Source organism: Hermetia illucens, chromosome 2 (assembly GCF_905115235.1).
Source record: "Hermetia illucens chromosome 2, iHerIll2.2.curated.20191125, whole genome shotgun sequence".
In the NCBI taxonomy this organism is placed as follows: Eukaryota; Metazoa; Arthropoda; class Insecta; order Diptera; family Stratiomyidae; genus Hermetia; species Hermetia illucens.
The window spans coordinates 8,579,967-8,591,181 of NC_051850.1; the positions used below are offsets into that span (position 1 = coordinate 8,579,967).

An 11,215-nucleotide genomic window follows, 5' to 3' on the forward strand; every position below is an offset into this window, starting at 1 on the left:
AAAGGCCTAATAAGGGAAGGGACAAAATCAGATAGAAAACTAACGTGAGCGGGACGGACGGGAAAGAACTTTGAAATTTCAAAGTTGAATCTCCAACCTTCTATATTGTGGCAATCGCCTCGTGCGCCAGTTGTACCGCTGGTGATGTTTTGTCGGCCGTCACGGTATCAACTTCCTCTGATCGATGTGCCGCAGTTTGGCCCCGGGGATATGTTGAGGTGCGAGCTGCCTAGGAGTGTCCTGAGAACTACACTTTACGTCCTTCCCACAGAAGGCTCCAACGTCACTCCTTCTGTCATCTGGACGCCTAGCCGTTCCTTCACTACACTGGGCAGGAACTTCAGATTCAGCTTGGCGTTATAATTCGAGGAACTTGAAAGTAGATGGTCGTGCCCTCATGTTGTGATGGTCAGCTGCTCTCTGCTGGGTCAGTTGCAGTGTGTCTTGTACCTACTGTTTTAGGATCTCCGCCCTCGCATCACCTGAGATGAGGTTCAATTGGCACAACAGAGAGTAGGACCCCCATGAGTGATCATATTCTGACCAGAAGTCAAAGAGCGAAGGGTGTGTCCGGTGGCTGAGTTAACGGATTATCTCAAGATATCATGGACTTTTTGGTCCCAGTTGTGTTGATCAGGAGAGGCGTAAGCTCGAATTGAGGCTATTAGGGGCCGGTTGACTGGTTCGGAGACATTCGGGAGCGGATAGGGAACCAAGGGAGCGCGAAGCGTTTCATTGGACACCTTCGTGGTTTTGAATGTAGTGCAACTGTCCACATATGACTTTAGTTGTTAAGTTGCACCGAGCCAAAAGTGCACGCTTTTTAGACGACGTAAGATCTTAGCAGTCAACTCACTCGGAACCCAAATTTTCCAACTCGAAGCTTCCGGAAGACCATCTCCCGAGCCATGTTCTATTCTTTTGTAGATGTCCCTTCCGACTGCACGTAAATCCGGAAGTCGCTGAGAATTGTCCTGGATTTGGGCTATCGCTAGGAGATATTCCCCAGAATTAAAAGCCGAAGAGTTCAAGTTGAGTTCAGTGGTGTCCTCGTCGCTGAATGTCGACATCTCCAAGACATCAGTACCATGAACGCGGGACAGAGTGTCGGGAACGGTATTCTGTGTCCCCTTGCGATGCTTGATGGTGAACTTGAACTTCAACGCCCATCGTGCAAGATGACCACTTAAATCACTATGGTTTATCAGCCATTTGAGGAAACCTGGTCTATGAACAAAAGCCAGACACTCCTGCTCCGTCACCGTGTAATTCCGTTGCGCAGCGTTAGGTTTCTGCGACGTGAAAGCAATACGGACCTTGTCTCCTTCAGGTGTTATTTGGACGAGAATCACGCCTATGTTGCCTTTCTTGGCATCGCGATTTTGTGAAATCTGCATTATGCAGCCAAGGCATGGAAGTAAGCGCCGTATTCGGTTGATGAAACGCTTGGAGACCATCACTGATCCATTCGAACCGACGACCCTTACATAGCATATTGGTCAAAGGATTTGCAACAGTTGCGAAGTCGCGGAGAAACGCGGAGATACCCAAGAAACGCCGCAACTTTCTCACTGATTACTCACGGCAGAAACTCTTTATTTTGGCTGGGTCAGTCCGAACTACTCCATGTCCGACGATATGCCCCAAGTACACGACCTCCTTCCGTGCGAAATAGCTTTTCTATACATTTTTGGGGGGATTTTTCGGGCAGGGGGGAGGAGGGTAGAGTAGGGTAGGTGAATTGCATTTACTCACAAAGTGTTAGACTCTTGTAATGATACGTCAAACTACGCACTAAAAACCTCATTATCGTCTGAAAGCTAGCCTGGAACCATTTGTCAGATTACTTCGGGATAGCCCCGAAACTTGCGGAGCCCCCAAAGCAGAGAATTTCTTTCGCCAACTGAAGAGGAGATAACAAAGGGAACTGTCAGTTCAAAAAACTTCCTGCCAGTCGGCTCCTCCACCGGTCGAACCCTCTGCTGTGATGAGCTTTTCAAGCACTTTCCCAGCAGTGTCAAGCATACAAAATGGGCGATATGAAGATGGCAAATGATCAGCCCAAGCCTCGCGACCTTCCAACGAAAAGGGAAATACCTTCTTTTAGGCAAGCGTTGAATGCGTCGACCAGTAGGTCTGATCGATGTAGCAACACCGGTTTGTATATCTTTGCTGGGGCACTATCGGGTCCTGGCGTCTTTCTGTTGTCTTTTCCGCGCCGACGTCATCATCTTATACCCGTACAATGCGGTCCATCTTCTCGGCTTTAAGTGAACAGGGGTTTCGCCGAGCAGCTAGGATTTTTCGGGTTACCAGTTTGTAACCGAGTCCCCACAAATCCTCATTCCCCTCGTCGACCAGATCCGAGCAGCGGCGAGATTTGCTTCTGTTTATTCCGCTGTGGAGTCTCCTTTTAGCTGATCTGGACTCTGTCCGGAGTTCTGCAATTTCCGCCGTCAATCAACTCATATAAATCTTGCTACGTCTCGATGCCCTCCTGGGCATGGAAGCTGCCCGTCTTTATCAGGTTCATAACTGAATTGACGACAGTGTCAGCTGCAGCGTAACCACCCCCCGGAGTACCCTCCAGCGTGGCCCCATCTGCTCCAAGAGTTTCGACAAACATCCTGGTGTTTTCACCTCCGCGACGTTCCTTGCACAGAAAGAGCTTCCGGCGCTCGCACACCGAGAGCTTGTTTTAACCACTTTGAAGGTAATGTGCTGATGATTGCATGCCGAGAAGTCTTCCGGAACTCACCACCCATCCACCAGCGCCACCAGTGACTTCGCCGTGAAGGTTACGTCTGAATGCTTCCTTCGCAGTCTGGGCGCCGGAACATTAGGGTGTGGATCCGGGGCTTAAAACCGCATATCCCATTCTCTCCGCAATTTGGAGAATTCGTTTCACTCTGGAGTCTGGGTGAGGCATGCCCCATTCAATTGCCCTGACATTGAAGTCAGCCCCGGCCAGAAAAAACGTTATCCCTAAACACTAAATTCAGGCAAAGGCATCTTCTCGGTCTTGGGCAAGAACCCTAAGGTGGGTGCTGTCCCGGGCCCAGATGGCAGCAATACCTGATATGTCAGGGTGTCATGAAGCTGTCTTGGTTTCGGTACTGCTCACTGATGAGTATCAAATTAGCTCTCCACAGCAAACTGCACTAGCAGCTCGTGAGGGGTTGCACTACAGTCCATACTGATTTATAGGAAGCGAACAATGTTAACCGAGTCCTAGCTCTTTCCAGTTCTACTTTGAAGTCTGGGCTCCACCTCGAGCCCTCAGTGTGCCCAATGATTTCATCAGACGTGTCACGGTCCCTGTGTAGGGCGCAACTCTCTTTTTCGTTGGATGTGTTTGCTTTATGGTCTGTCTTACTGCATTTGACTCTGATTTTCCCGCTGTTTAGAAGTTTCCTTGCGTATTGCTCCGAAACTTCCACCACAGCGGGTTTTTGACCTCGAGAGTTCGCAGAGGTGGTACCAATCCGGAAATTGGTTACCTCCGGACATTCGCATTTGATAGCCTTTTCTACCCTGTTCTTTTCTGTGAGGCAGTCAAGATCTCGGATTTTCAGAGAGCACGTGGATTCCAGGCTAGAAACTAAAACGTTCCTTCCTAGAAGCCTCTTGACTGCTTCACAGAATGTAATTTTATTTGTTGTTTTCGGGCCTAATTGGACTTGGCTCCACCACCCTTCGTTTTTTGAATGGAAGACACTTCGCGCTCCTCTACCTTCGGGCTTGATCTTGTAATGGATTTCACCGAGCACATCCACAAATGTCTTGCCTTCCGTTAATAAGCAGAGCAGGCTGTCAAGTCCTTCTTCGTCTCTCCACTGTTTCTTTTGGTGCTCCAATCTTTTTGTCCGCCTTAATTTTCTGATGGCGCGGCTGGTTGTTGTCTCTTGTCTCTCTTCGCATTCTTCATTTTAGCCTGCAGAGTATGTGAGTGATGTCCTTTTTAGATGCCCCTTCCTCCTTTGCCTTTTCCCGAGTTCAGTCTGCAACGGGCTGGCTGTGATCCGTTTAGCTATCGTGTTTTTTCATGCCGTTACTGGCATTTTTCTGGAGGAAAGTCACAGACGGCATCTGCTTCACAACTACCGCGCATTTCTTAATAAGACTTTTCTCTTCAGCTTTCGCCAGAGTAGTTGACAGCACTCCCACTTAGCTTATGTTCGATACCATTTGGTCAGTTTCCACTGTGCCTATTTCTGTAATTATTGCACTGCGTGATACTGTCTGAATGGACGTCTCTGTAGCAGGTGCCGCATCACTTTGAGAGTCTTCTTCTATGTCTGCGCATCTCAATATCTTGTCGGATATTTTAGCCCTTGCTGCATCCTTCCCTGGACGCTGGACGCATTCTCCATTCCGATTGTCTCCCCATTCCTATTGTTTGAATTTGGCTGTTAAGTTTTTACCAGCGCATCGTGTGTAAGGGAGCGGCCCGCAATATTCAGGAATACGTATACCCTCAGGGGACATAGCCCCTACCCCAGCTCACTGAGGCCAGACCCACGATTGGCTGATCCCGGAACTCACGGACTGATTAGCGTTCGCTGGGACCAATGTGGTCTACTAGTACCAGTTCAATGCAATTTACTAATGCCGGTCCAATGCCACAACTACGACCTTGGCAGAGCTAGGCTCACATCACGGACATCGAAAAGGAGTTGACTTCGAAGACTCCCAGTGAGTTCTGGCATGTATCTGTCATTAGCAGTTCGCTCTTCACCAAGAAACTTTCTCGAAGCTACTACCTAAGACGCAGGTATTTTGCCAGCTTGGGGGTCAGAACTACTTGCTCGGGCACCTCGGGGACGTTATACTTCGTATCGTAAGTGACCTATTAAGGACCCTTGAGGGCTCTCAAGGATGAGAATGTGGTCCTCGAACGTTTCAGACACGACCAACAAATCATCCAGATAGACGAAAGAATCAAGTGTTCAGATGAGCTGGAATCATCTTATCCGTTAACAGAGTCATCCAATGTTAATCCATGCGCTACCGACTTTTCAAACTGCTTCATGTGATTAGTCTCCACTACCAAAGATAGCTTGACAGTTCAGCTATGAACCCAACTTCATGGAAATCCGTTTAATGGCTCAGTCGTAGGGTCGTTGGTATTAAGTTTCCAAGTCGCTACACGGTGCCTTGTGGTAATCGCAAAGCCCCGTTGAAGAATCTAACCGCGTTGCCTACCCAATAACGAAATTGGCAAGTGCAATTTGTAGTTCATGTTAACAACTCAAAAATTCGCTATTTCCTATTTGTAGATTTCTCAATTACTTTCCACACTTTCTTTTTTTAATTATTTCCCAAAAATCTATCGAGTTCAGAACGTTGTATTCCGCGTTAGCAGCCTACGTAGGTACATCTATTCCACATGAGAATTAGTGATGATAACGTTGGGTGAGGGCATGATTACTTGCAAAACTAGAAGATAAGGGTTGTAATTCGGTGTTAACTTCTCTAGTTTTTACCTAGAAACGCTCGAGAATTATCAGTAGTTGACAGCGCTTTTTGGACTATAAAAGTTCACCTGGTTTCCTAGCAAATCACCAGTTCGACGTGTGATTTCATCAGGAGTGCGCCCAGTACTCCGATTGCTCAACAAGGAATAGTTACGGTTCAACGGAAAAAGGACGTCGAGAAAATGAAGGGTGATAACTTTTTTCACTTCACAAAACCTAGATATACCAGAAAAACAGCGGAAACTGACAGGGTTTTTATTCGTTTTCAGTTTTGGTCGCTATAGTACTAGGGATCGTACTTGCACCATGCATGGTTCAAGCATGTGGGTGTGCTTACCCAGGCTACAGGTCAGATCCTGAGAGTTGTTGCAGATATTTGGTTTGCGATAATTGCATTGAAAAAACAATGACTTGTCCTAATGGACTTCATTGGAATAATAAAACCCAAGCCTGTGATTGGCCTTGCAATGCTGGTTGCGCAGGAGGCGAAGGGGGAGAAGTAGCTCCACCAGTAGAACCAACAACAGAGCCCACAACGGAACCACCAACAACAGTGCCCACAACGGAACCAACAACAACAGAGATCCCCACCCAACCTCCACCCACAACCGAACCACCATCAACTTGCTGTCCAGGATCTTGTTGTGAATGTGACGAAGGTCAATACACGAGCGGCAGTGAATGTTGTAAATTCAGAGTTTGCGAAGCCGGAAAATATGTTGAATTAAAATGTCCTGCAGGATTGCACTGGAATAATAAAACAAAAGCTTGTGATTGGCCGTGTAACGCGGGATGCGCAAATATTACCGGACCCAATCCACCTGTTATCACTCCTCCACCCGTTGTCACTCCTCCTGGGACAGGAAATCCTGGTTGCGGAGAATGTGTATGCGGCACCTTCTCCCCAGTTGATGGAGAAGCCTGTAAATATAAGGTTTGCGATAATGGATGCTGGACAACTATGAAGTGTCCTGCGGGCTTGATCTGGAATCAAAATGCAACGGCTTGCGCATGGGGAAACTGTCAACACTGTGAAAGTTCCAAATGAGAGGTTCGTTGATGCACTGGAGCTGAAGCTAAGAAGTTACCACAAAAAAAAAATGATGGCATGAAAAGGATCACGATCACGATTTTGAAGGGCACCCTTTCTATTTTTATCTCCAATTATACATGTAAATATCTACACATATACTACATTAAACAAGATTGAGCATTGATTGAAACCAATCTTTAAATTTATTGGCTGAGCCTTATAAGCTGTTATTGGCAATTTGTTTGGGGATGTTTCCAAATAGCTTAGCTTCGCGATTTTCGACTGGGCTGGGTCATTCACGGTTCAACCTTTACGATTTGCAGGAGAAGGAATGTACACATTGGGAATTTGCGTTCGATAGCTTTTTTTTTTTTTTGAGGAGGTGGAAATCTTCAAAAGACTCTAGCCTGGGCCCACCCCCGACTCCCCCCCCCTACCCTGTGGAACCACCTTTAGGTATTACATCACGGGGCGGAGTTAGCTTACTTTAGCTAAGTCTCCTTTCGTCTACCCGCGGGGTTCGTAACCGCGTCTTCCTCATTTCTTCTGTTTTTCGCAGTTTTTCCTGGATTACAGCGATCATGGAATTGATCGCATCCCAGTCCTCCCGACAGGCCACCATTCTCCGGACAAAATTTTCCGGTGATAGCACTTCACCTAGAGTTTCCTCCAGGTTCCTCCTTTCTCCCACGAACCTAGGACACTGGAAGAAAACGTGCGCCGGGTCCTCTGGGACCCCGCAGTTTGGACAATTAGGCGAGGTGTCCAATTTAAACCTGTACAGGTATTGACGGTATCCTCCATGGCCGGTGAGAAACTGGGTGAGATTATAATTGATCTCCCCATGCTTTCTCTCCAGCCACTCCCCGATGGAAGGGATCAACCTGTAAGTCCAACGACCCTTTTCTGACTGGTCCCATCGCTGTTGCTGTTTTCACCTGAGATAAGGGAGAGATGGACCTGGTGTTATAAATGTTCATCATTTCGGTTGCCAGGATGTCAATCGGCATCATTCTCGAAATGACGAACGCTGCATCGTCTGAGACGGTCCTGAAGGCAGAACACACCCTTAGGGATGTTCTTCTGTAGACCGCACTCAGTTTATGTGTATTGCCTAAAACCTGCAGTGCTTTTCCCAAACTGGGATTGCATACAGCATGATAGAGCTCACCATCCTGGCTATGAGCAGCCTGCAAGTATGCCGCGGGCCCCATACGTTGGGCATCATCCTTGCCAGAGAAATACTCGTGGTGGATGCTCTTTTACAAGTATGCTCTATGTGCTGCTTAAAAGTAAGTCCTCCGTCTATCATCACCCCCAAGTATTTCATGGCCGGCTTGGAAGTGATGATACGATTCCCGATTCTAATGCAGGCGTAATTTCTTTTGCGGCGCTTATTGATGAGGACCGCTTCCGTCTTTTCCTCCGTGAGTGGCAGTCCAGCACTTTCTAACCAAGCCTTAATAACACTGATTGCTTCGCTTGAGTACAACTAAGCATCCTCGAGATGCTTTGCAACCACAACCAGTGCTATATCATCGGCCAGTGCTATATCATGGGGGAACACAAACCGCCATCATCAGCCTACCAGTGGAGAACGCACTCAAACTGTTAGCAGCAGGGAGAGTGAGAATAGGCTGGGTTATGTGTCGCCTTAGGAAACAGGTGGCGTTAAAACAGTGCTTAGATGTCTTGGCTTTGGTCACATTGCGAAGTCATGCACTAACCCAAATGACAGGTCAAAGCAATGCAGGAGATGCGGAGTGGAAGGCCACATCAGCAAGGACTGCGGAGCTGACCCAAATTGTCTACTGTGCAAAGGCAAGGAGGGTGCGGACCATCGGCACATTGTGGGCAGCAGCAGGTGCCCGAAATACAGGAGAGCCCTTAGCACAAATCGCAGATGAGGTTGATACAAATCAATCTCAACCACTGCGAGGCGGCGCAGGATCTACTCGCGCAAACCATCCGCGAGAAAAACATCGATGTGGCCATACTAAGTGAACCATACCGAAACCGCGGTGGTAGCGTTTGGGTCAAAGACCAAAGGGGCCAAGCAGCGCTGTGGACTTGTGGAGAACAAGCTTTCCAGGAAATAATGGAGCACCCGGAGGAGGGCTTCATCAGAGCGAAAGTGAAGGGCATCCACATCTACAGCTGCTATGCTCCACCCAGCGCTACACTCGTCGAGTATGAGCGGATGCTTGCTGCTCTTGTTTTGGATGCAAGAGGACGTTGGCCGATCATAATAGGAGGCTATTTCAATGCGTGGGCTCTTGAATGGGGCAGCCGGGTAACTAATGTCAGGGGACGTGTTCTCCACGAAGCATTCGCGGAGCTGGACGTGGTACTGGCGAATGTTGGGTCTTCGTACACTTTCCGGGAAACGGGCCTGAGGTCTATAGTGGACCTGACATACGTGAGTGCCACTTTAGCCAGTAGAATCGCTTGGCATGTCAGTGAGGACTATACTCACAGCGACCACCAGGCAATCTGCATAGAGATCAAGGGCGGATCGACCTCGAAAAAGAGTTTTCGCAGAATGCCGGGTGGTATGCTTGGCTGGACAGTGAAAGCTTTCGAGGGGGACACGTTTTCCGCGGTGCTCAAATCCGACATATCCCTGAATGGTACGGCTGGAGAGAAAGCCACCCAGATCATTCGATGGGTGACGGAAGCATGCGATGCTACTATGCCCAGAAGGCGATTGCTCCCCAGTAGGCAACCCAACTACTGGTGGAACAACGAAATCGCAAGTTTGCGAGCCGCATGTTTTCGGGCAAGGAGGCTTTGCCAGAGGCTCAGGGGAAAACCCGGTGGCGACGGTCGAGAGGAGGCACACAAGCAATTGCGTGGCCGCCTAAAGGAAGCCATTCGGATTAGCAAAAAGAACTGCTTCAAACAGCTGTGCGACCATGTCGACATAAACCCTTGGGGCGAGACTTACAGAGTGGTGATGAAAAGGCTGCGGAAATCACCCCAGGTGACCTGTCCGCGCCTCCTGAAACAGATTGTTACCACTCTGTTCCCTCACCACGAAAATAGGGGGGCTAAGTTTTCTCCAGCTAAATGACGGCATAATATCGCCTGTAACTGTGGAGGAGCTGCAGGAAATATGTGGTAGGTTCGGTGACAACAAGGCCCCAGGGTTGGATGGCATCCCCAATCGAGCTTTGAAACTGGCAGTGAAGACTAGGCCCGACCTTTTCGCCAACACCTTCGAGGCGTGCCTAAAAGAAGGAATATTCCCTGCCCAGTGGAAAAAGCAAAAGTTGGTGTTGCTTCCGAAGCCTGGCAAGCCACCTGGAAACCCAGCGTCGTACCGTCCTATCTGCCTGTTGGATACAATGGGGAAGATGATGGAGAGAGTCATCTACAACAGACTCCTGCCCATCGTCGAAGTCAGCAATGGTTTGTCGGAACGCCAGTTTGGTTTCCGACGCGCCCACTCTACGGTGGACGCAATTGGCATGGTGGTAAACCTGGCAAAAGGTGCACTGATTTCTGGCAGCTGCTGTGCCGTGGTGGCGTTGGGTGTCAAAAACGCATTCAACTCGGCCAAATGGAATAGAATTAAACGGGCGTTGGCTGACATAGGTGTCCCCGGATACTTAGCGAATTTGGTGGAAAACTACCTCTCAGAGAGGACTCTCTGGTACGGGACGGATGAGGGCCCCAAAGAGTACATTGTCACAGCCGGGGTACCACAGGGATCGGTACTTGATCCCCTGTTGTGGAATATCATGTATAATGGGGTGCTTGCTCTTCCCGTCCCAGAGGGGACTACTATTGTCGGCTTTGCTGATGACCTAGCTGTGGTTGTTGCAGCAAAACACCCAGAAGATGTGGAGGTTTACGCAACGGAAACAATGAGAGCGGTAAAGTCCTGGCTAGAAAAGGCCGGGCTGACCTTGGCGGACGCGAAAACGGAAGCGGTCTTAATAACGAAACGCAGGAAAAATAACACTGTAAAAGTGGAGGTCGGTGGACATACGATCGTAACAAAGCCGGCTATCAAATACCTGGGGGTAATAATTGACACCAAATTTTTACGGAACACCTAGAGTATGCATGCCAAAAGGCAGCCAGTGCCACCACGGCACTTGCAAAAATGTTGCCAAATATTGGTGGGCCGAAACATTGCCGGAGGTTGGTGCTAGCCGGAGTGGTGTGCTCCATCCTGCTCTACTCGTCGCCTGTGTGGGCAGAGGCGCTTGCAAACTCTCAGAGACGGAACCAGGTGAACTCGGTTTACCGGCGGATAGCTTTGAGGGTTTGCAGTGCTTTTAGAACCACATCAGATGAGGCAGTATTGGTGGTGGCAGGCATGATCCCGGTTGACATTCTGGCCAAAGAAATGAGTGTCCTGTACAATGCAAGACATATGGAGAGGCATGTACAGCGTAGAAATGTGGCAGGGTCAGAGTCGCTTGATCTCTGGCAACGCAGATGGGACGAGTCTGCGAAAGGTGGGTGGACGCACAGGCTCATTCCCAACATTGGGGTGTGGTTTGAGCGAAAACATGGGGAGACCAACTACCACATTACCCAGTTCCTCACAGGACACGGTGGTTGCTACAGGCAGTATCTGCACCGCTTTGGGTTGGATGATTTTCCGAACTGTCCCAGATGCGATGGCATACCGGAGGATCCAGAGCATGTGATGTTTCACTGCCCACGATTTGCGATGGAGAGAAGGAGCTTA

The 11,215-nt window shown here is 48.9% G+C and overlaps 1 protein-coding gene across 1 annotated transcript; it reads left to right on the forward strand.

Moving 5' to 3' along the window:
• The first annotated feature begins 5,524 nt into the window (after window positions 1-5,524).
• On the forward strand, window positions 5,525-6,692 carry LOC119647816 (peritrophin-1-like). The gene is made up of 2 exons (XM_038049044.1): window positions 5,525-5,666; window positions 5,747-6,692. Exons 1-2 carry the CDS (start codon window positions 5,660-5,662, stop codon window positions 6,523-6,525), a joined length of 786 nt encoding a protein of 261 aa, XP_037904972.1. The 5' UTR covers window positions 5,525-5,659; the 3' UTR covers window positions 6,526-6,692.
• The last annotated feature ends 4,523 nt before the right edge of the window (window positions 6,693-11,215 follow it).